At 39.1% G+C, this 26,284-nt stretch overlaps 1 protein-coding gene across 1 annotated transcript in view; it reads right to left on the bottom strand.

Moving 5' to 3' along the window:
* dcc (DCC netrin 1 receptor) overlaps positions 1-22,894 on the bottom strand; it is a 406,171-nt gene extending 383,277 nt beyond the window's left edge. Inside the window, exon 1 of the mRNA XM_085359610.1 lies at positions 22,771-22,894. Coding sequence (XP_085215736.1) covers positions 22,771-22,894 — 124 coding nt within the window. The remainder of the gene's footprint in view (positions 1-22,770) is intronic.
* Positions 22,895-26,284: the final 3,390 nt, after the last annotated feature.

Raw genomic sequence — 26,284 nt, 5'->3', positions numbered from 1 at the left:
AACTATTTCCAGCAGTGCAATTTGACTTCTAAGCATCCCAGAAATGACACAGAAAGTCATAAAGTCAAACATAACTTTTAAAAACACCAGTATAGCCTTACAAGGCCCTGATGGTAAAAAACTAGATTTCCGCAAAAATGACGCCACTTCTGGTTTCGGGCAGGTCATGGCGGACATGCGATAGTTTGCGCTGATGGACGTAGGAAGTGTTATGAACAGCTGATCGGATCGGCAAAGCGTGTTTCTGGAATATTATGTTTTTGTTGCTGCAAGTGCTTTTTATGCAGTTTTTGCAAAGCTATATGTGGAAGGAAACTGTGACTTAGGACAAGCTGATGGCATAAGATGTAAGTACAACTCCTCCGGTTTCATATGCAAAAAAAATTATTGCGCTAGCTTACGTGGTTGCAGTGCTACCGGGATTTAAATGTAGTTGCACAAAACGGAGTGTGCCCGCTCCGACCGGTTTTAAAGGGTTGTAGGAGGAACAGTAAAGGTTTCCATTAAAAATAAATCTAGTGAAGGTACAAACTCAACTAGGAATGAAGTGTTTAGTGGCCCCCCAATGCTCAAATTTAATGCCTGCTTACTGTTTACTGAGGCCCTTTGAATTCTTCTTAATGAAAAATAAAGCTACACTGCCAAAACTGAAATAATTCAAAACTCTAATGCTGAAACCGATTAAAAGTAAAACTAAACTAAAACTCAACCTTATTAAAACAACACATCTGTTAACTAGATCTAGTTAGAGTCATTTTTGCTGTTCTTCAGTCAAACCTCTGACATGTGCATTGTTTGTTGAACCCTCCCGAACAGAACAAAGGCAGCAAGCTGGCCTCCTCCCATCACGTCACCAAACACTCTCTCCCATTCCTGCCACAGCTGTGCTGCATCGCTGCCTGCTGTTTCAACTATTCCACCACCCCGACATCCACCTGTAGTCTTGTGCTGCTGAAATAAATCACTTATTTCAAACTTGGATTTTCTCACTGAACTATATGAAGTGAACCACAGTCGATCTATTTTGCTTCGTGATTAGACACAAGTCGATACCACTGTAATCTGATTAGGTTACACTACAAATATTTGGCTATTTGACAATGCCCAACACAATGATTCACACTTTCCCACAACACAGGGCTGTTTCCAACCAAATGCAGTTAAAACAGTGGCCACATGGCCCTGAAGTCAACATGTACAAAAATGGTCCAGGGAGACCCTCTCATCAGAAAATATGAATACAAATTTATTTGATTTACAGTCTGTTTTGTTGTGATCAAAAAGTCACAGAACGTCTACTCTTTTTTTTATAAATAAAAACACTTGTCACATATGTACACCATATAATATTTATTTATTAATTATGCTGAATGCTGAAGTTACTTTTCTGGGCTTCTGGACTGTCACAGTGCATAACAAGCGTGTACATAGAGAAAAAAAAGTTTTTTGATTTAAATAATTTTGCTTTCCATTTCTAGCTAAGTGATTAAAAGATAATATTAAATGTGTCTGTGAAGGTTCTGTGAAGGTTCTCAGTCATCCAGGTCATCGTAGTCAATAATATTAAATGATGTTATAAATTGTTATAAATTTCCAGAAATGTATGAAAGGGTTTTTAAAGATTTAAAGCAGAAAGATTTTATTTATAGCACATTTTAAACCAAGACATGTATTCTTGTGGAGATGTTGTTGAGAACAGTTTTTCTTGTTTTTGTTACAGATTTGGTCAATTATTAGCTCAGAATTTTAAGAACTGGTTAAAAACATCAATGTCCTTGACTCACAGTTGTTTCCAAACACATTCTAGTCTAGACATGGAGAAAATGAGGGCTTTGTACTTGAGAAATCTCTGAAAGTTTCCCTTCTCCTTTAATAATTTATTCAAGGCCTTCAAAAATTTCTGGAAGAATAAATACAAGTTTATGAGCGATGCTGGGTAGACGCTGCTGATACAAACATAAATAGTGAAGTCAAAGACCGAAGCTCACGTTGTGCACCCTGGTAAGCCAGTTTCTTTGATGTGGTGATGGTGGTGCCTCTTCATTGTTGGCTGAACTGTTGGCTGGTGTCGAGTCTCTTCCACCCAACTGCTCACTCAACAGGAGATTGACAAAAAGTGCTTTAAATATGTGCGTTGTATTGGTGAGGTTCTAGGATGACAAGCACATCATCAGTACTGGCACCAGGCTTTGCTGTAGTCCACTAGCTCTTTCCCAGTCTCAGACCTTCACTCTCTTAGAGCTGCGCTGAATGGACCGTGGTTACTCGGCCGGCCATAATCTCTGAATCTCTAACTGGGGGCCGGGCTTCCTTGAACAAACTGCTAAGGCTCTTTACTTGAATGATCTTATGGGTTTATTATTGTGGCGTAGTTGAGTATTCTGTTGGAGCTAAATACTTAACCTTTCATGTAAATATGCACCAAGAGTCATTGATATCCATCCAATCCCGGGTGAGCACTACTTTGCCAAGCCTCCACTTAATATTTGCCTCCAGCTACTTCCCACATCATATTTTTAAATATTCTGGCACCAGGATATAATCATTTTATCTAACACAGACCATGAAGAGCAGCTTTAAGGAATGTTTAAAAAAGGAAAGAAAAGTGTTTCGTCTTTTATCACAGACTTTTCCACCTCAAGTCAGGAGAAGATATTTTTACAGTGTTTTCTAATGTTTTTATTGTAAAAATGTTAAAACAAATGTCTGCCGATAGAAGCCATTCCTACTGACTGTAATGCTCTGCATATATTTCTGTACCATTAATGCCTGCTGTAGCTAAGCATGAACAGTCAAGCTGTGTGTGATCTGCAGTTTTAAATAAATTATTTGACTCAAAGTACTCCATTTACAGTAATGTGGAGATGATGATGCAGTGAAACATATGCATCTGTGAGAATGAGGACGAGTGAACTAAAACATGACGCTTGTACTCCTTTTTGTCTCTTTGATAAATCGAACTGGATCATCTCTCACAGCGACGGACATAACCTGAGTAGGATAAGGGGTTAAGAAAACGGATGATATGATGTGCCCTTGGTTGACCACATAATGCACATTAGAGAGCAGATGGTACTAAATATTTGGCCCACATGTGGCCCATATCTGCATTTTTCTATGAGTACCTTTCAGCCTTGACTGATGGCACAAACTCAAGACGATTTTGGCTGCCACAACTCATCCACAGTTCCACCTTATGCGATCCAGATGTCAGGTGGGATGTAATATCTGGACCACATCTATCCCACCCAGCACTTGCCATAACCCATGTCAAGATGGGGTCATGATGTTTGAGACACGAATGTATCAGTGCCTTAACCAATCCATATTGGCCAGAGGTACCGAAATGCGTCTGCTACAGATTGAAGAAGACAACAGAAAACACAGCAAAGTTTGTCCTGTCAGTGGTCATACTAGTGTTGTTAAAAAATAGCCTTTGGATTCTTAGCAACCTTTGCTGTGGCACCACAGAGCTGTTCCAGCACAAATACCAGTTTGGCATCAAAAAGGTTTTTGTGGTTCAAAGTCGGCCACTGAAAACACTTGTGTACCAGCTTTCACAGAAAATTAAAGTTTTAGTATAAGCATCTTAGATTTTTTATTAGGCTCAGCACTACATTTTGGTTACTTGAGGAAAGTAATTGGCATCAAGCTACATTTCTCAAATATAGCTTTTACTTGTTTGGATATCCCACTGTTCAAAAAAAGATCATGAGAGATTACTTAAAGAGCATTCACTGACTTATCAGCAAATGATCGACAGGTCCTCCTGAATAATTGATACTTAAATGCTAAATCGGCTCTGGCAGCATCTCTGTCACCTGCTGTGTCAGAGACTCTCAAAGAGAAACATTAATGGAGCTGCTGGGTAAAACAGAGCTGGGACCGCAGCCAATCAGCTGTCAGAGTGGGAGGATGGAAAAGCTCGTTAGACCGTCCAATCTATCAGAAGGAAACCTGCAGACTGAGAGGTGACAGCATGCATGAGTCACAGCCTTGTTAACGTAAATATTGAAGAAGCTTTAGTGGAAATGTTCAGGTGAGGCTCAGATTCCTCAAATGTTAATGTTAAGAGTAGAACTTTTTTATTATTTGGATTCCCCGGAAGCTATTTCAACATATTTTAGTAAGCCAGTGCACTGAAACCTCTGTGTTATTTGGTTCCTAATGTGACCTGACAGACGAAGATGTCTGATGAGTTTCTTCTCATTGAAAAACATTGCTTTTTTCACTTGTATCACACCTGAGGGGGAATGAAAAGCTTAATAAATGTGATTTGAAATCTGTGTGGAAAATTAAATGACTTGTAAAGATGAAGGTAGTTTGCTGAATATGAATGAGGGTCACAGAGGGAGGCGTTGAGCTCGCTATAGGAGCTGCAATTAAAGCCAATCCAGACATTTAAAGCATCTGATTCACAGCCAGAACGTCAGGTGGAGGAGGAGGAAAGTCATTGCCAGGTGCAGTCGGAACAAGACAGCATTACTACGTTTAAAATACACAATAACTACATCGAGATCAAAGGAAGTACACAAACAGCATAAAGCCCTGTTGGCATCTGCTAAAGCCTGCAATGTTCATTACAACAAGTACTACAAAACTCTTGGAAAGAACAAACAAGGTATCCTGACAAACACTGGGCACGTACTGGATGATAATTAAAGCTGGAAATGGAAAGAGGCTGGCCTGTCATCGATGCTGTTTGGTCCAAGAACAGTCAAGACATACAACCATGAAAAATCTGCCAGTAACACGATCAGTATAAATATTTTAGACCTTTTTTTCTTGCTTATGTACAATTGGACTGTAAAAATATTTTAACACTTCAGAATAATGGTCACACAGACTTGCTAAACAAGTGTGGAAAGAATCAGAAATCACCAGGGAACTGGTAGACAAGGTAGTTTTAGAAGTTAGAAGATGGTGCTTTCAAAGCATCTAATTATGACTTAGAGTACATAGGGGTAATTCAGCCATGAATCTATCTATTTTAAACCTGTTATTTGAGTCCAGGTTGCTGGGGCAGCAGCCCAAGCAGAGATGACCAGGCTACCCTATCCCCATCCATTTCCCCTAAATGCAACTCTCCAAAATATCCTGGGTCTGCCCTGAGGCCTTCTTCTGGTAGGCATGCCCAAAACATCGCCCCAAGGTGGTGTCCAGGAAGCATTCTAGTCAGATGCCTGAACCACCTCAGAAGGCTCCTTTCATTGTGGAGGAGTAGCGCTCCACTCTGAGCCCTTTCGACTGAATGAGCTCCACACTGGCTCTAGGAGAGAGGCCATTAGAGGAAGCTCATTTCAGCCTCTGATATCTGCAGTCTCATTCTCTCAGCCACTACCCGTAGCTCGCCCATGGCCATCGGTGAAGGTAGGAAGGATATTCTATCTTTGCTTTCACACCCAGCTCTGTTAAACCACAGCAGACTGATACAGTATATGCATCACTATGAGTACCAATCCGTAAGTCAACCAGAAAAGCCGGAAAAGGGTGGTGTGCTGACTCCAGGTCAGGGAGCAGCTGCAAGTGGTCGAGCTCACATATCATGGGGTCTTGTCCGTAACTGAGTGGAGAGTGTAGCGAGAGACTGGCAGGATTAATTCAGTCATGCATTAATAAGCTTCATAAAAAGGAATTGAATTGAATTTAAAAGCCAGCACAGCACTTGACTTATACTGAGTTATGTTTAGCTAAATTTAGACACAGGATGACAGGAAGATTCATCCTCTTGTGACTAGGATTGGAGTCGGATCATTAAATTTTATAATTTGATATCTTATGACAAATTAGGAACTATCCTGATGGTGGGTTGGAGGAAGGGTTGGTCAGAGGACTCACAAAATATCAGCACTTATGATAATGAAAACATAGTCATTAGTTGTGAAGATCATCTAAGTTTATGTATACATAATTCTTGTACGCCAAAAGCAGTCATTTCTACTGTTGGCTCTGTATGATGAGAAGGAGAAAAATATCCCTAATGCTAGTCAAAATTTCTGTTTGCATCGGACAGCCAATCAGCAGAAAGTTACCTTAACAGTGTGAGGTCATCTTTGAAAACTAACCCAAGCCTCTGGTCCAGCCCCAAACTCACAAACCCTGTATTTTAGAGAAAAGGCTTAGTGTTAGGGTCATCACCAGATTTAGATTTAGACCTCATGTGTTTAAAGGAAGGGTGGCCTTAAAAGGGGGGAGCTGAACCAACACTGTAAAATATAAATCAAATCAAGTCACTTTTATTGTCACATCACATGTGCAGGTAGACTGGTACAGCACATGCAAGTGAAATTCTTGTGTGCGAGCTTCACAAGCAACAGAGGTGTGCAAAAATAATTTAACATGAGATAATCACGTATTATTGTAAACTGTAAACCAAAAACCGTTTCTCTACTAGAATTCACACATAAGGACAACATAATACAAAAGAATGGCACTAAAACTGAGGTCAACACATAAACTTAAGCTTTAAGAACCAACTAGCATGTTTTAATTCAAATTAAATATTTACTAAAATTTACATTATGCATGATTTAGTCTCTGAATAAAAAGCCAAAAAATTCAAGTACCAGGGCTCATTTCATCAGAAAGAGGTTCAACTTCCCGTTGTTCAGAGGATACTGTGCTGTTGATTGAAACTCTGACATCAAATAACTTTTTACACTACATCACAAAAAAAATCCCTCATCAGTGGGAATAATTAAAATACTGTGATGTCAGCAGTGTGCCATCCTGCAGCCATGCTGTCACCTCCTACTGCTGATGCAGTTTGATGTCACAGCTTCAGGCTTCGTGGCCCAGCGTTACACGCAGAATACCCACTGATCTGGCTGCAAGCGGCGTGCTGCTGTGACTTTGTGTATGAGCATGTGTGACTCTGGCTGCTTAAGCTGATGTGACATTTCTCTGAAGTTCAGGTCTGTTAAAATCAACTGAAATGTGAAAGTTTTCCAGGTCAGCGAAGATGCTCCGGTTTTGAACGCAGTGCTGAAATCTCTGAAGGTCACGACCTGTTTGAACTTCCTGGCTCATGATGAAGCCTGACAAGGTTGAAGTGGCTGACATAGTGATGCCTAACTGTTTTTTTTCTCCAGGGATGGAAGCCAGGAGACACAAACTGCTAGATTTAAGAGCTTCTTTAAAGGGCCATAACACTTGAAAAAAATCAAATTTAATCACATCAGCTGTAAATCAAACTTGTCACTACTTTCGTTTCTATAAAAAAGCGACCTACAGAAAAGTCTGAGTGAAGACTTTTGAAGTTCACAGCAGAGAGAGAGAGTACGATTAAACTGTATGATTTTATAAATCACTCACATTGGCGTGGAGAAATTTTGAGCCACTCGCCTTTACAACATTACTTCAGTTCATTGAGGTTTGTGTGTATTCTTTTATGCGCTCTTAATGTCCTGCTACATCCTTTCAGTCAGGTTAATTTCTGGACTTTGATTGGACTACTTTGGCTGTGCTTGGGATCTGTTCTTTGTTCATGACCCAATTTGTGCCAACTTTAGATGTCAGAGAGATGCCACTTTGGTCACTTTGATATAGTGAGGAGTTCATCTCACTGAGTGCAAGATGTCCATCAGCCCTCCAACGTCGTGCCTAATGGCACGAGGTGTTTCTGCTGATATGTTGCGTTTGGTTTTCTCCAAAAGTGATGCTGCACATCATGGACAAATATCTCCACTCTGGTCTTGTGTATCTAAAAGACATTTTTCCAGAAGTCTTGTCATATGTTCAGAAAACATTGCAAACCTAAACAGTGCTGACATGTTTGGCAGCTCTTCCAAACGAGACGTATGTGTTCAGTTTCTTTGTTTTGTTTTTGATTGTACTGTCATTAACTATAACATTTACATCCTAACTCAGGCCTTTAGAGTCTGAGATCTAGCTCTTGAGTTTTTAGCAGTTCCTATGATTTAGCTGACAGCAGAAGCATGTTTGAAAGTCTCAATTAATTCTGTCGTTAGTGTCCGTGCTAATCTGCATTTATATGTATGCAAACTGCCTGGTTACCTAGTCATTAAGCAGAAGCAAACCAGTCCAGCATTTGTTTATCGGTTTGGATAACATCTACACAAAATCACTGTTCAAATAGCGACATGAATCTTACGAAGGCAGAAAACAAACTAGATTTTTTCAGGTTTTCAAAGCACCAGCACACGAGACACCAACAAAATGTAATTCTGCTGGTCTTTGTATTTACTGTGGGCTGACTGTAGTACTTGAATTGAGATAATGAACAGATGAATTCAAACCAGAACACCTGTCTTCAAAGTGAATGATGTGGTGTTATCACCAAGAGCTAATGACAGCTTTGTTTCTGCCACTCTCTCTCATTTGTTCCTTCTTGTTTATAATATCACTCTCGTGTTTTGCATGTCCTTTTCCCTCACGTCCCTGTGATGATTGATGGTGGAGTTCACTCGATGCCTGTGGTCTGAAAACTCTGTGTCCTTGTCCCCAAACTTTGAAGTTCTTTGGCACACAGATACAAACCTGTGTCCAATCAACATGTAATATTTTTTCTATTTAACAGCAACATGTTTTCTCTATTAGAACCACAGAAGCAGAGCATGACCATGGCCTGCAGCACAAGGGGACGGAATAAATAATCAAAACAAAGACTTGCAATGTTTCATCGAATAGTTCAGTGTGTAAGACTGCAATCTCTGCGTGTGTATGTGTGAGTAAGAGAGTGCGGCATGCAGGATGCATCACTAATCTTTATAAGTGGCTATAAATCTGGCTGTGCTGTGGTGTTGGGCAGCACGCTGCTGCTGCTGGTGAAGGGGGAGGGTGGTGGGAGTTGGGTGCGGTGCTCGGTGAGGGGTTCACTGGTTTCCTGGAGTCCTCCGCTCTCTCGCTTGCGTGATGCCACGCCAAACCATATGAATATTTATGAGAGAAAACTGCTGCAGTTGAGGCGATTCATCTCATCTGGTCAGAGCTGCAGCGCTGCACAGGAAGTGATTGTACTTCACACAATTCTGGATGTTTCTGGATTAAATCCAGCCACAGTTGACTGTTTGTCACCCACAGACCTCAGCGACTTGATTTACCTCTTTTTTACAGCAGGATAGAAGTCCAGGAGAATGAAAAGGGTATACATTTTGCTCTAAAGGCAGCCGCAGGAGCCCTACACTGTGACACAGTGGCCACACCCCCTGTTCTCTCACCTCTGAGTAAAGGTAGAGACAGCACTCAGTCACGGCTTATTAAAGCCACACTACTGATGTGTCATCCTGAAGCCATTACATGTGTCAGGCATCAGACTCTCGCTTCTGTTTCACCTTGAATGAGGTGACGTCATGCTTTTCCGATTGGAACTGTGGATCTGTAGCTTTGCCTGCTGAAGAGCTGAGAAAACTGAAAATTATGTTTATTAAAATTCAAGTGATGATGAACTACTAAGAAAAAGAACACACACTGTGAAAATATTGAGACAGTGAGGTAGCTGTTTACACAGTCTGATGTCATTTACTGTCAAAACAAAGGAGAAGTTGATCATTGTGGTTAGTAATCATTCTGTTGTATGAGATGAGGGAACAGGTGGGAAGCTTAGCTCATGTTAAATGCAAATCAAAGCTTTTTTTTACCTTGTGAGTGATCGTTTTTTGTCACTTTGACAACCACACCAGGAAAAATACCTTCCAAAGTCATTAGACACATCCACCATCAAGAAATAGAAGCTTTTCACACAGCTTTTCACACACTGTGATATTACACCACTGGAAAAAAAAAAACAGGAACACCTAAAGCAGCACACAAAAACTGCTCTACAGGCATAGACACACCCACCACACTCACCAGGTCACCATCTGCTGGGAACCCCAGAACAAGCCCACAGAGACCACATCCTCCAGGACCCTCTGCTGGGAGCTTCCAGGTCATTTTTGTGCCATGAGAGGGTTCTACGCAATAGTAGGCAGGTGCTAATATTATCCTCATTCTTAGCAGGCGTAAATTGGGGTCAAGGGTTTGTTTGGGAACACAAAAACATTTTTTAGAGCTGACAGACAAATAACCTGTTAACCACCTGTTTGTTTAAAATGCAAATAACTTCCTGTTATTAAATGTTACAAGAAGATTCACACTAGCATGGAGTACTTATTTTACCTGCTTTAGTGGCATTAGTTGTGAAGTACACTTTAACAGTGAAAACACTGAGTCAGTGAAGAGCAAATGAAAATATCAGGCTGCACAGTCTCTGTTGTTTTTTACTTATTCTGACTACACCAGCAGCTAATTACGGGTAATGTGCCGGTTACGTGTTTGTAAAACTGGGCTTAGCAGCTTGATTTGCTTTGCCCGGAGCAACAGAAGTTTGCCATGAGGCATTCTGAGCAAAAGCTGAGTTAAACCTCTTAACCCTGGAGGTTCCTGGGTTTGGGCCAGCTTGTATCTGCTATTAAAACGCAGCCACCATGTTTTAAAAGGCTGCCCATTCATTGAAGATTTAAAAATGGGTGCAGCATATTTGTGCCTAAAATTTGCTGCTACTGGCTTTATTTTTTATTTTCACCCTCAATTTTGTGAGTGTACTGACTTCAGCATGAGAGCTGATATAACAATAAGAATTTAATGTTTGTCAGGTTAACATCATATTGATTTTGATGACTCATGACACATAAACTGGAAGAATATGTTTTTCCTTTGCATTTCTTTTTCTCATGGGTAAAATTAGACTTTTTAAAGCCTCACCATTAGATTTCTAGCCATTATGTTGAATCAAAAGTGACCCTATTTGGATAAAAGGGTGGTTATTAGCTAATGATAGTAAGCTACATCCATAAAATACTCAGACACGCAGGCATATTCCAATAACTGCCAAGTAATAGACTAATAATACTAAAATTTCACTCAGCAAAACTGAAGGACAAACTTCTTATATCAGTCTGGTAGATATATTATTTGTAAAGCAGTTCCACTAAAAATACCTTAAAGGCATCAACATTACAAACAGCTCAGAAATAGGAAGACGATCGAGGTCCGTCATTCCTGCTGTGTGTCTTTAAGCCTCGACGAAACTCTACTGGGGTAAAATCACCCAGTACAGTTATGATGGGATAAACTATTCATAGAGGGTGTCATCTTGTTTATTTCTGCTGTAAAGTTAGCCATCTTAACAAAGGGGACACATTTTTGACCAACCTCAGGTGGACATTAAAGGAAGTGAAGTCAGTGGGTTTCATCTTCGTGTTATTTGTGTTAGGCTTGCACGCCAAAGCCAAAGATGTTAAATATACATCAACAAAACAGTAAACTGGCAGATCCTCCCATGAGAGAATCTGGAATCATAAAATATTTGAATTATTTACATAAAAAGAAGAAACAAATTAGAAATATTAAGGGAGCACTACGGTACACCAGTTGGCACTCACTCTTTTGGTCACCAAAAGACAAAACAACATCACCGACTAAGTCACAGACTAAGTTTGCATAACATTGTTGAGCTACGTCACACAACTTTTTACTATGGTGTTGTGTACAATAGCGCGCAAAAATCCCAAAGCATGAAGACAGCGAGCATGAAAACCTCTCCAGTTTTTCTCTGTTCTTTAATCACATCTTATTCCTCTTGTGATAAAAAACAAACACCCACAACAACAAAAAAGCAGCACATAGGAATGAAATAAATAAAGACCAATTAATGTAAAAGCATGCAGGCGCGTTAATGAGTAGGACTTAAAGGTGAGGGAGATGTAGTGCTCCTCAGGCAGGTAATGCAGGTTCCCAACATGAATAATGTATGAATGTCAGAGCAGAGCAGTGGATGTTAAATATAGAGAGCTGAGAGCAGAAGACGTAAATGAAACACTAATGTTCAGAGGCGAGGCAAATTATCTTCTTGTAAATTACTCACAGGCTCGTTTCTTTTTTTTGTTTTGTTTTCATTCCACCATCTGAATAATGCAGAGACACATTGAGAGGCTTAATTAAAATATACACCAAGGCTTTAAGGCCTAAAATGCTAAACATTCGGGTTGGAAATTACTGCTGAGGTGCTTTCAAAGCATAAAATTGTCACTGCTGAAAAAGTTTTTGAATTTTTGTCAGAGCTCGAGTCAAGTTTTCTGAGATTGAAACTTGATTAGAGAATAACAATCCATGATGCTGTACCTACACAGCATGATTACAGAGCACATGGTAAAAGTAGATACGATTGAGGAGCTACAGAGCCATTAATTTCCTATACAAAAACATTTTATTTTACACAGCTTGAACACTTTAATCACTTTCATTCTCACATCCATGAACAATTTAGAGTCAACAGCTAAGTCTGGGAGTCTTGGAGAACTGTAGGAAACCCACAAACTCCAGAAAGCCCCCAGCCAGGTTTCAAACCAGGCACCTTAATCTTAATGTGAGGCGACAGTGTGGACCACAAGAGCCACTAGTGCTGCCGACAGTGTATCAAGGTAGGGAAGTCGAAGGACATCTTACTGTTTAGTCATTGCAGGCCACACGTCATCAAAACGTCTGCAAAATACTGACAGAAGTTCCAAATCAAGTGTGACACTTTCTGACCTGACACTAGTCTTCAAAGTTTGAACCTCCCAAACTTGCTTAACATTAGACTAAAGAATGTTTTTATTAAATAACAAGTTATACAATGTAAAATGCCAGCACCGCACACTCTGAATTGAGACAGAGGAATACTCTCATAAAAACATTTGAATTCCAGACTTACGTACTTTAAGTTTAATCTAGATTTGCCAAAGTTCAAGTGTTCATATTCAGAGAACCAGCCATAAATACAGTACAGGCACAAACTGCACCATAATCACCATCTGTATAGACCCTCAAAATCTATGCTATGACTCTGCGAAAACATAAAATATTTGAAATGTTACATCGTAAAATAAATCTGGCAACAGGGAGCCATAAGACCTGTGCCAGTTTAACCACAATAGGGGAATTTATTTTGTTGATAAGTAATATTTGTGTGGGTACTTTCACAATGTGTCATATTTGTCTTTTTTCATTCCCACACAGCTGTGATTTTGCTTCAGGTCCACCTCTGTCTGACAAATGAAGGTCTGCTGCACTAACACACAGGAACCCTCTGAGGGTTTCCCGGTGAATTATATTCTCAGATTTGTAAATGACGTTCTGTCCGCTGCTAGAGTGAAAAACCAAATTAAAAGTGAGCTGAAAGCAGCTAACACATTGCTTTTGCTCGTCCGCCGTATTAATCCACCGCTCCTGGCTGTGATTAGTCACAGGGAGTCTTTTTCATTAGGCCAATGGATCGACCTCCAAGATCTCAGCGCCGCACACTTCATATTTTACAGAAAAAGAGTCCAGTCCAGAGCTGGGGCTCAACACACAGCGAAGGACCCAGACTGGCTCAGTTTAGCAAGTCCCAAGTCAGATCATCAAGCCCCAAGAGAAATCCCAATGAAGATCAACAACCCAAGTCAGGACTGACAGGTCAAGATTAAGTTTCAAGACCCAGACAAAGAAATCATCAATCAAAACTACCCATGTCCAAGTCAAATCTCACAAGTTGATTAAAAAGTGTTAAGAACAGAGCACAACAAGATCACCCAATTCCATGTGAAGTCATGTACATGCCTTATATATAACATTTTTTTAGCCTTACTAACACTCAAAGCACGTTAGACCAAAAGTCACATTTTAACCATACATTCACAAAGCACTTTATACTCTAAAAGCACTTTATGTACCTCACATCCATGGCCAATTCAAAATCACAAATTAACCTAACGTGCATGTATTTGGACTGCGGCAGGAAGCCAGAGTACCTGGAGCCACTACCCAAAGATAAGTCCTCAGTATTATCCACATATCCACAAGACAAACACATAACATAACCAGCTTGTCCCCTTAGGTTTTAAAACCTTTATGTTACAGAATCCCATAGAAAGTTTTGCTAACTAATTTGAGCAAGGAATTTATAATTTCGCTAAGAAATGACACATTTAGTGGTAGAAAGTGATGCTTAAGACAGCAGTTAAAGACGTAAAAGTCTGTTGGGAGTCGGGTTGATCCCAAAGTTTTCTAGTGGGAACCTCAAATATAAGTGTAAGTGTAAAGGATCACAATAGCATTAACACTTGTAGTTTCATACGGATTAACTACATCCTGGTGCTATCATGGGAGTTTTGGGCTCATTGAGTTTAATGTTTTACAAGTTTGTGGAGAGACTCTTGAGCAAACAACATTTTTTGTAATAAAGCTGTATCACAGGGTGTAATACAACTATATTATTCCTTGTGACACATATTAATAATGCTAAGCATAATCTGCAGCCATTAATTATCCACATAACTGGACTATATCATATATCTATATCAACTATATCAACAACTCAACAAAACATTTAACGTTCTATACTGAAACTTCTAGTTTTGTTTCTGTATGTGCAAAATGTCTAATGGCAACCTTAAGCTAATACGATACATTAGCTTGTTTATAGATTGGATGACATATCTAGATTAGGAAATCAAAAATATGTTTAGCAAGAAATGGGAACATTTCTTTGCCTGCACCAGTTTTTTCAGCATAATTCACTGAATTAATAGAAGCAACATAAATAAAAACATAGATTTTTCCCCTGGTGAGCCTCATGTTTTACAGAATGCTAGAGAAAACTGTTTGCAGCACTTGCATTTGATTTCACAAGGCTATTTTCACTTAAATATTTTATCTTATTTCAGCATGTTTTGGAAGAATCTACATACATATAAGTTAAAGCACAGACGCTCCAAAGAGGTTTAATATTTGAGTTATTGCACCATATTTCTAGCTGTAAGCATGGGGGACTATTACTACATAAAAAAGAGTGGAAAATAATTTCACTAATCACGTTATATTATGGCAGCATAGCGATGCTTGTTCCTTTGGACTTGGGTGAACATGGAAGTGTCACATCATGTTTAATTATGCAGGTATTTTTTCCTTCATACACAATTAATTGATAGCTTCTTGGAGGGCTGGATGGTTGGAGGTGTAAATTAACATCCTCTTGGTGTTAAAAGCCTGCTGTGTCTCTAATGGATCGTCCCTGGCTCTATTATTCAGCTCTGCTTATTAATGAAAAAGGTTTTACTGCTTTGAGCTTTTAGCTTTAATGTGATTCTTGATTGAATTTAGTTCATCTTGCTTCCAATGTGTGTTGTTTTTCAGAGTTTCGAGTTCAGTTGTTGCCGTCGACTGAAAACCTGTAGATTGTTATTCAAGGCGATGTTGAAATAACACCTGGTTTTTCAAAGGCTCCATCTCAACCTCAGCTTTCCAGAAACAGCAGAGACATTAACCACACATACATATGAATAATCCCAGTCAGAGTGGTGAGGTACTGCAGCAGCTTTTCAGTCCTTTATGAAACACTATGAACAATTACTTCTCTAATATGCACCACCATGAATACTTGTGAGAGTTTTGCAAGCCATATATTACCAGATAGTGTTGAATCTTCTTCTCAGCTGCGGCCACATCTGTAGTTTTCTATGGGGCACATTTGGCCTGTATTGATGGCATTAACTCATGGTGACTCTGGCTGCCTCACTTCACCCACAGGTCATAGGCAAGCCCTTTTTATGACTTTTGGGCCACATGTGTCCGACACAACTTGGACCAGAACTTGAACTGAGCTGTAAGAGCCAAAAGTAGCACAGAATAGACCAGGGCTGCCCAATCCCAGTCCTCGAGAGCTACTATCCTGCAGCTTTTAGATGCATCCCTACTCCAACACAGCTGAATCAAATGGTTTGATTACCTCTTCAGCATGCCATCGTGTTTGGCAAAGGCCTGATAACAAGCCATTCATTTGATTCGGGTGTGTGGGAACAAGGATGCATCTAAAAGCTGCAGGACGGTAGCTCTCGAGGACCGGGATTGGGCACCCCTGGAATAGACCCAAATGTGTCTGGGTTAGAGCTGAGAGGTAAGGCTGCAAAAAATATATATTTGCATCTTGGTATTTTCTATGAAAACAGCTCAAATTCCATTGGTCATATCTAAAAACTGAACTTTAGGTCAGAGGTATTATAGTTTCAAAAATGCAGTAAAGATTTTTTTATACATTTACTCATGATGAAAACCTTTTATGACGAAAATAACGTATCACTGAAAAGAGGACAGACTCTGAGCTCCTCAAAAACTCAGGGAGCTCTCATCTATTTCTTTTAAATTACAAATCCAGAAAAAGGTGATCCAGAAAACTCCTCAGGATAAATGTGAAGCTGATACTTGATCAGAGAAAAGCTCACCCCACTGTGGGGTTCTTCAACAAGGAGTGGCCCCCCGATGAAGCTGCCTTGATTTGATGGTAATTATAACTGGTAAAAATTAAGATGGATTAAGCAAGGTTTACATTTTTATAGACAAAAAAATAATTCATACATGCCATGCTTTACTGTTACACCTCTAAGTAAAATAAGACAAGATTGGATAAGACGGTATAATTTGTGAAGTGACAGGACAAAAGGAGATTAGATGGACTTTGCAGGAGAAGAAATGAGAAAGGGAGCGAAATTATCCTAAAAATGAGACACGAGATTGGATGGGACAAAGATGAGTAGACTTAACAAGTCGAGAAGGGATGGGGCCGAAGAATATATCTGTGAGATAATAAATCATAAAATGTGATAAGACCGGATAGACTTTGTGGGACTGATTGATTAAAAATAGCACAGACTTGTCTGGGCTAGTTTGAATTGAATTCAGAGCTCACTCATCTCCTCAACTTTCTGTTTTCACCAGGAAGCTTCTAAACAGTGTTGTTTAATAATTGTAACAAATCATTTCAGAAGCCTTGGTGTGCCTCATTTCACGGTGGGCAGACAACAGAAGGGAATCCAGGCAGACCAGTCAAATATAAGATGGATTAGTCAAATTAGACAAAAACTATTGTAGATATTAACAAACACCAAACATGAACAAACAGAGCAGATAATGTAAAAACGAAAACAGCGATATTCTGCATGTCAGAAGATTAGGTGTTAACTTCAGAAACAGTAAAATCCTCTCAGGATAAAAACAAAGCTTCTTTGATAAATCTGCTCAGTCTTAATATTAATAATACTTACTCTAAAGCATTCTTCAAATGACCACGCCCCCACATGTTGCTAGTGTATACACACATAAGCCTTAAACCAAAAGAATAAAATGCCGATAATCCCATGAGACGCTGCACAAGAGGAGATGAAGAAGAAGACATTTGATGAGGTCCAAGGAAGAAAAAGAAACGGCACAGAAGCAGCAGGAGAACTGTGTGTAGTTTTGCGTTGGAGGGTGAAAAAAAACACAGGAATTTTCATTTGAGCAGCGGGTTCTTTAAAGGTGCAGGAAAATCACCTCACACGCATGAAAGCTTGAAACCTGGCATCAACAACAATAACAATAATCTGCTGTAAAGACCTGAGCAGCAACCGGAGGATAACACTGTTTCTTTATGGCTTTAAACTGGTTTTTAACTGGAGTACTTCAGCAGCTGCTTGATGGGTCGCCCTGAATTTTTTCTAGAGAAGCTAAATCCTGCTGGTTTGATCCTGAGCCGATGGTCTTTTTCCTGAGCAGCAGCTGCAGAGAGTAGAAAGTTTTGGTTTATAGTAAATTCTAATGAATAATCTGATGGATTTTAGTTTGGAGATTCAATACAGTGATCTGTGCTACCAAGAGGATGAATACAATCCTAAATTATCTTTTTTTCTATAGAGGGGATGAATAAAAAAGAGATGTAAATATTTTACCACTGGTTTGATCAGGGCTTGATCATGACAAAAACCTCCAATATATTGATTCATATCCACTTGATTTTGAACAGCTTTCATGCGTATCACATTACAGGTAGTTGACATTTTAATGTGAGATAACTATTCTATTCAGTTTTATTTATATAGCACCAAATTACAACAACAGTCACCTCATGGTGATTTATATGATAAGGTAAAGACCCTACAATAGTACAAAGAAAACCCAACGATCAGACAACCCCTTATGAGCAAGTACTTTGGCAACAGTAGGAAGAAAAAACTCCCCTTTAGCAGCAAATACCTTGTTCAGAACCGGACTGCAAGAGGGGCAGCCAGTGCTGCCGCCGATAGGGGTTAAGGGGAGGAAGACAAAAGACACACTGTGGAGGAGAGCCAGAGAGAACTAATGATTAAATTCAAAGTGGTGTGAAGACAAAGTGAAAAGTGGTGAGTGAAGAAGTGGCTGGAGTTCCACTTAATTTCCTTTAAAACTGACCTCCAACCATTAGGATTAAGTGTAGCAACCTCCCTATTGTTTTGTTCAGCACTAACCACCCATCAGAAACTATCCAGTACTTTAATTTATCACTAAATTCCAGCAAAACTATTAAAAACACTGGAAGCTTCAGGTCTATGCTGCATTTAGCCAAACAAACAGACCAGGAAGCTAGCGTGCAGCTGCTGCTGCATCTGCAAGCTGCTTTGCAACATCCCCCCAATCCCTGCTCCTCATTTTCATGCAGGTTCTGATTTAATGGTACTCTTATTATCACTGATACCTTGTCTGTTCTATAAGGGGCATATAGAATAGTCATGTTATATATAGTGTGGGCCTGACTAAAGTGAGATTTTGGACACTAAATAATATATCCTGTGTAGAAAATGAAATAGAAATCAGCATATTATTGCAGCTGGTTATAGACTAAAGTGAGTGTTTGTTTGAAACATGGCCTAATGCTGCAGTTTCCTTTGGGCCACATTTGGACTTGACTGACAGTGTTGACACAAATCAGTACTGCTGAGTGAGCTGTGTTACAGGTCCACTCTATTTAGGTCAGATGTCAGTTGTGCTGTGACAACCCATGTTACGCCGAGCTGATGACTTTTTGGCCACATCTGTTTAATTGAGCAGTTGGTAGTGCTCTAAAGAAGCTATGTATGCCAAAATGATCCCAGGTTAGGCCCATGTTGCTATCTGGATTCTTGGAATATAAACAATCTGTCCATCAGCTCTGATCGATGTAAAAAATGAACCCCCAACTCTCGGATGGTGTATATCAATCAGATCCTGTTCAGCAGCTTACCCATCATGCTGTTGGCCACAAGTGACCCCATAAAAACCAAAAAGCAGACAAAGACGCTGCTTTCCTACAGTGACAGCCTTAAATATGAAAGCGATGCTACAGATAAACTCTCCGCTCTGTCAGGTTCACCGGCCTCGTGTCGACTTTGATGATGAATCATCGAGGTTAAAGCTCATTGGGAGTAATCTAATAAGATGACCAAAACAAAAACAAATATGAGACATTCACCTTTCTTTCACTTCATCAAACACTCCATCCATCATAATTTGGTGATAGACTGAAACATCCTAGCAGAGGGAAGAAGTGCGACAGAGAGTTTTGAGCATTTTTCAGCTCATGTTGCTTTCATCCTTTCTTTGAAAGTGGCAAAATTGTTTAACAGAAGGCATGAGACACTTCCTGTCATGCAGTGATCTTGCAGACTTCAATCTAATTAAACTGCGACCAGTAAAAAGCGTGACATTCTCAAATGTGCATTTTCAGCCACGTCTTTGTAAGCCACATTTTCCTTTTCTGAGTGGAAGCCATGGAAATTTAAGACTTATCACAAAAAAACATTTTCTAGTGAAAAAACATCAGTGTATTGTTTGTTCGGATGTTTTAGTGAAATTCTTAGTTAAATATAATATATAATATATTATATATTATATATATAATATAATTAACCCTACTGCTAAGTGGTTAGCAAGTAACATTACAGACGTTATGAGACAGGAAGTAATATATAAGCCTGCAGCATTTTTTAAACATAAATATATCCTAATTTGTATTCCTTAAATTTGCAAACAATATGATCCTACTTCAAAAAAATAGACCAAGCTTATTTGGGTCTTGGTTATTTATACACTTTCCCTGGAAAACTGGTTCCACGAGAATATCTGCTATACAACTGCTGAGCCTTGCAGGGTTCCCACCATTTCTGCAAGGACTACATCAGTCAACATTGCACAAATTAAATTCATGGTTGGTATTACACGTTTTTTCTTTGACCTCGCCACCATTTTAAATGCTGAAATCAGCACAAACTGCATGAAAAGAAGGTGGGGTGGGTTGCATAGCAGCTTGTAGTGATAGTAGCAACTAATTGCAATTGTTAAGGCAGTTTAAATACTGTGTCCTACATAAGATTTGATGTATAGAGAGGTATTGATGAATGTTTTCATTCTTTGTGCTTTCCAATCTGTCTCCTGTGCACATAGCTGCTCTGTAAACTCTGCCTCCTCAAAGAACCCACTACTATCTTTTAACTTTCAGGAAACCAGTTCTCTTTAGTGGATTAGGTTAAAGTCCTGAAGGTAAACAAATGCACCATGACTTTGGGCCTTTTGGCTCAGCACCTACAGTAAGGAAGTTAAGCATTGGGCTGGGAAATGATTTTGCATGCCAAAGTTCAATAAAGTCAGACTGAACATGTCCTATTTGTGTGGCTTTCCTTAAGTCTTTCTGCAGTTCAGTTGAAAATGAGTGGATTTTGGCACAAAATGCAGCCTTTTTAAATATGGATTTTGGCCCAATCCTCAGATGATCGTCTGCCAACAGCCTGCAGGTTTTCAATCCAACCAAAGACTCCACCAAGTGATTAACTCTCCTTCAGGTGAAGTGAAGGAACTCATCAGTGAAACCACCTGCTGAGACGACTGGCTGGACTAAAAACAGGCAGATGCGCCTGTGAAAGCGAGCAGGACCTGCTTCAGCCGTGCGGGAGATTTTCTGAATTGGCGTGTAGGAAGGTTTCACGAGTCAGGCCTTCGTGTGTGGGTGCGTGTGTGTGTTTAGCCTCTCCACAGATAAATGCTCGGTGTGGGTAAAATATTCAGCAGAGGATTTTATAGCTGAGCTGTTGAAGAAATATCAGCAACACACAAATAAACACACGCACACTATGAGTCAGAGCTGCTCAGCTGATCCAGCAGCTACATTTTGTGAGTGTGTGTGTGTCTGTGTGAAAGTGTACTCTCATATTATCAATTAGCTTAATTAAAGTGTTTGGACATAATTTATTGACAGCAGGAGGTTGAGAGAGAGAGAGAGTGAGAGAGAGAGAGAGAGAGAGAGAGAGAGAGCGAGCAAGAGAGCCCGAGTCCAGCAGCTCTCTCTGATCTGTTTGGTTTTGCAGTGTTTGCTCTTTTGCTTTCATAATTTTCATTATTGAACAAAGATTCAATTAGAAATTCACTCAAATGAGCTGCTTACAACAAGATGTCTGACAGATCTAGTTGTAATACAATTTATTTATTTAGATTACGTGTTGTATCCTCGCTACTAAACACCAGAAGAAAGAAAAGTGTTACACTGATGGGTTGGACATGTTAGGATATCTGATGGCACTTAGTGTTTAAGTGATATTCATGACAGTGTGCTGCTTCACAGTCAAAGCCAGACCTAGATAGCACCTCCCTGCACAGCAGTATTTGTACTATTCGCATTTTTTGTGCAATAATACAGTGTAACCTATAAGATCACTGTTTGGATTATGATCCTGATGACTTGAAACACAATTTTTAATCTAGCTGTTATTTATTTATTTATTTATTGTCTATCTTCTTGGATTTGTGTTTTTGGGATTATTAAAGTAGTCGATCCAATCAATCATTAGTGTAACCCGGAACAAAAGGACATTAAGGTAAACACAAATAATTCTCCACTAAAAAGATTCACTGCAATCTGCTCGTCCCACTTGGTTTCATATACAGATAGACTGCCAGAGAGGAAAACCTGGAAAAAGGAGATCAGAGCCAGCAGCCCAACATGCCACTGGCTTGTAAACTTAATCACATCAGGTGAAACTAAACCAGAGAGGAGGGGAAAAAAGATTCAGTCAAAGCCACAGGCTCGCACATGATCAGACTCAAAGAAACTAGCTAAGGCCCAGTAAAAACTATTTACACTCACTATCTATATATATATATATATATATATATATATATATATATATATATATATATATATATATATATATATATATATATATATATATATATAGATAGATAGATAGATAGATAGATAGATAGATAGATAGATAGATGTATATATTCAAAAAATCAGAGACAAATTGGTGAAGAGAAGCATATGCAGTTAAACATACACACCAATATGATTCAGCAGCCTAAACTTCAGCACAATGAAAAGAAGATGAAACAGAAAGACTTACAAAAAGCAATTTAATAATAAGAATAATAATAACTGAAAATTAGGGGAATTAAAGCAAATCCAGTGCAGACAAGCGACTGTGGGTAAAAAACACAGAGACAGTCTAACCTGGCTGCAAAGATCCAGAAAGGTTGAACAAACCCTCAGTCAGCCAACAGATCAGCCACATGAAACACACAAGAACCGAGGGAAGGACCAGCAGTCTCACAGCTACACCAGTAACTCGGTTACTGGAGCTGATAATGAAGGTAAAAATGCAACATAAGGAATAATAAAGATATAATAAATAACAATAACTAGAAACCTCTTAGGTAACATTGATCACATGCTGAAGCTTGTCAAACCTTCCAGGGCCTCAGGACACACATGCAGGAACCCGCATGATCAGACCTGAGTCCGGGTCAGAACCGAGGCTCTAAAGCCAAAAGAGAAGCGCAACAAATGTGCCAATTATCGTTAGGTCTGCAGCAACGAGCAAAGACACACGCACACTCACACACACTAATACAGCCCGCACGGACACTCACACACAAACACACACTGCGGGATGGAGACAGCAATCAGGCATGTACACCCCCCCCCCCACTCACCGTGCGCTGTGGTGTGAGCAGCCAGCAGCCAGCAGAGCAGCAGGTACAGTCTTCCTGTTCTCCTCCTCCTCAGCACCAGCAGCTCCCAAACATCACCGATACATCCAACCAAAACCCCCTCCATGCTGTCCTGCTCCAGTCCCGATGAGTCCGTGGAAGCACAGAAACGCACACACACACACACAATCCCGCTGTTCTTTCAGTGTTTTTTGTTTTTGTTTTCAAATCTTCAACAGAATCCAACTGTCAATTAAGAAAATAAAAAATAAAGGAGAAAAAACCCACAGAGTGGTGAGTCAGGAGGATGGTGAGGAGAGAGAAAGAGAGGGGGTAAAACAGCTTCTCTTCTCCCCAAAATATCCCTGATCCCCAGTCGGGCTAGGATCCCCCAAAGAAAAGAAAAAGGGAAAGGAATTTCCAAAATACACAAATGCAGATCTGTTTCCTCCTTTTAGAGTCGAGAATAAGTTCCAGTAACTACAAGTGAAGAGTCTCCATCACTCCTGCACGCTGCTGCTTCTTCCCATTCAAACAGATGAGAGGATGGTTAAAATCCGCGCTGCCTTCCCGGAGGTCTGCTCCGTCTGCTGGGGAGAACTGATGGAGAGGGTCGGAAGAGGAGGGGGGAGGCGGAGGGGGGAGGGAAAGAGTCGAACCCCCTCTCTCTCTCTCTTTTCTCTGTAGGGCTATACAGCTGGAGAGAGAGAGGGTCGAGAGACCCTGTTGGAGTATGGAGCCATTGATCTAAAGAGGCTGGAGGTAAACCTCGGAGCGGGAGTAGAATCAGGGAGCGGGACGGAGCGGGACAGAGCGGGAGTTGGAACCCGGCAGAGGAGGCAGAACGGCGGGGAGAGATTAGCTGAACTCTCCTGCCCTCTCTGGTCACACAGGGAATATAAACATCAGTCACAGCTGGAAGAGAGTCTCCATCACATCACAGGTGTGCAATACGATAAATATAAAATCATAATATGCAGATTATTATTATTATTATTATTATTATTATTATTATTATGTGTATTTATGTCAAACAAACTGCATCACATCACATTGTGCAACTCTCATAGACAACATTTTTACAAATGACATTGAAAATAAGACTGATTGACGACATAAGTGACCATCTTCCAATTTTTACAATCTATGATGGGAATTACAAGATCAATAAAAAATAGTACAGGCGAGTAAGAACAGAAGAAAGAATGAATGTAATTTATCATTTCAAACTGGTCAATTTCCAGACAAAATGAAAGTAGCAAAAGTTATACCTCTACACAAATCTGGCAACAAACGCCATTTCACAAACTACAGGCCTGTCTCTTTACTACCTCAATTCTCAAAAATTCTTGAAAAACTGTTTAACAACCGACTGGAAAAATGTATAGATAAACATAAACGATTCACTGAGAGTCAGTACGGATTCAGATCAAGCAGATCAACATCATCGGCACTATTAGATTCAATAGAATACATCACAAATTCCATAGACAAAAAGCCATATGTGGCTGGGTTATTCATAGATTTGACAAAGGCATTTGACACAATAGATCATGATATATTAATAAGAAAACTGGAACGTTATGGTGTCAGAGGGGTAGTTTTAGATTGGGTCCGGAGTTATTTAAGTGACAGAAAGCAGTTTGTGAAATTAAATGGTGGTTGCTCCTTATGTATAGACATTGCATGTGGTGTACCCCAAGGGTCAGTTTTGGGTCTAAATTTTTCAACTTGTACATTAACGACATCTGTAAAGTGTCCAAAGTATTAAAAATGGTTCTCTTTGCTGACAATACAAACATTTTTTGCTCTGGTGATGATCTGCAGAATTTATTGGAGGATATGACTAATGAAATAAGTAAAGTGAAGTTCTGGCTTGATAAAAACAAATGATCATTAAATTTGAATAAATCTAAACTTATGTTATTTGGAAATAGTGGTTTAAATACAAATGCTAAGATTCAAATAAATGGTGTTGATATTGGAAGAGTCAGTGAAAATAAATTTCTGGGCATAATAACAGATGAAAAACTTAACTGGAGAGTTCACGTAAGATATATTCATTCCAAAGTATCACGAAGCATTGCAATACTAAACAAGGGAAAGCAGGTATTAGACAGAACATCACTTCATATTCTCTACTGTTCACTGGTTTCACCATACTTAAAGGGTGCATTTTTTAGGACCCTCCAAGGGTTAAATAAGTGTGTACTTCTTCCCACTCCCTTTCAACATGTAAATGAATCAAAACGGTAGCAATACTGAAATGTATTGACTTTTGCATAGTATTTTTTTTCTCTCTCTTATTTTCTAAATGTACCTGCATATTGTTTACATGTTTGAAATAAATGAATTAACAAAATTAACAAATTAACAAACTGCATAACCCAGACTGATTCAAAGTATGGAAGTAAAATGCAGCCAAGAAAAGATTTTAAACATAAGGTTATTTTCTCCCCAGGAATGAATATTTATTAGTTAATATGTTTGGACTTTAAAAAAAATTACATAGAAATTATAATTGGATTACATTTTATATTTCTGTTATATATATAGTGTAATTTATTTTTATTATTATTAAAGTTGTACCGTATTATCAAAATGTTTGAATTATAATAGAAAGAAACATATTTATTTCGGTATTTCAACCCATTTATGTGGGATTGATATCATAGAACGGAAGTGGGGGATAAAAAAAAATCCTGTTGTTTCTGGTAATTCCACTATTACCAAAGTGATTTTGAATTTATTAAAAATATAGAATATGGTCTATAGTAGACATGAAGATTCAGCATTAAAAACATCCGAACTTCTGGTGGGAAATTGAAATATAATCTTTTTCATGTGTTTGTTAATACATATAAAAAAAAACACTGAATAAAAAAAAAAAGTGTTTTATAGCCTAAGGATATTTAGATATGTCAGCCCAATACTGCCAAAAAAGTTGAACTAAACATGGTAAATATGCCATCTAAATTATTATTTAGTGTAATATCTTTTATCTCCTCATCATTTGACTCTTGCCAGTATTATGGATTAAATTCTAGACTTCCCAAAAGTTTAATATTCAGCAGAAAAACCTCCCAAAATGTGTTCATTCCTTTAGTATATTACCATGAAAAAAACCCCAAAACATACATGGCTTAAAAATTCAATATTGTAACTTATATTTTATCAATCCATCCACTCTCTTGCGAGGGTAGAAGCAAGAGGCAGGGTACACCCTTGACAGGTCACCAGTCTGCCGCAGCACTAACACATAGAGACAGTCTATGTGTTAATATATTTTATTTTGCCTATTAAAGAATGTTTAATATGTTGACTATGAAGGGAATAGGGAAATACTGTAAACGATTGTTAAAGAACATGGACATTACGCATTTATTTCTATGAAGCTTCTTGGTAATCACAGAAAACAAAAATCCTTCACATTTTAAAGGTTTTTTTCTTTGGTGTTGGAGTCCACATATCTATTACATGAAAAACAGGAGCAGCACGTATTGATCCTAAATGGGCC

This window comes from Diplotaxodon limnothrissa, linkage group LG7, assembly GCF_057381915.1.
Source record: "Diplotaxodon limnothrissa isolate DT_005_m linkage group LG7, D_limnothrissa_male_GT1.1, whole genome shotgun sequence".
Taxonomy (NCBI): domain Eukaryota; kingdom Metazoa; phylum Chordata; class Actinopteri; order Cichliformes; family Cichlidae; genus Diplotaxodon; species Diplotaxodon limnothrissa.
Note: the sequence above shows the minus strand (reverse complement) of the source record. Positions and strands in the feature narration are given on the sequence as shown.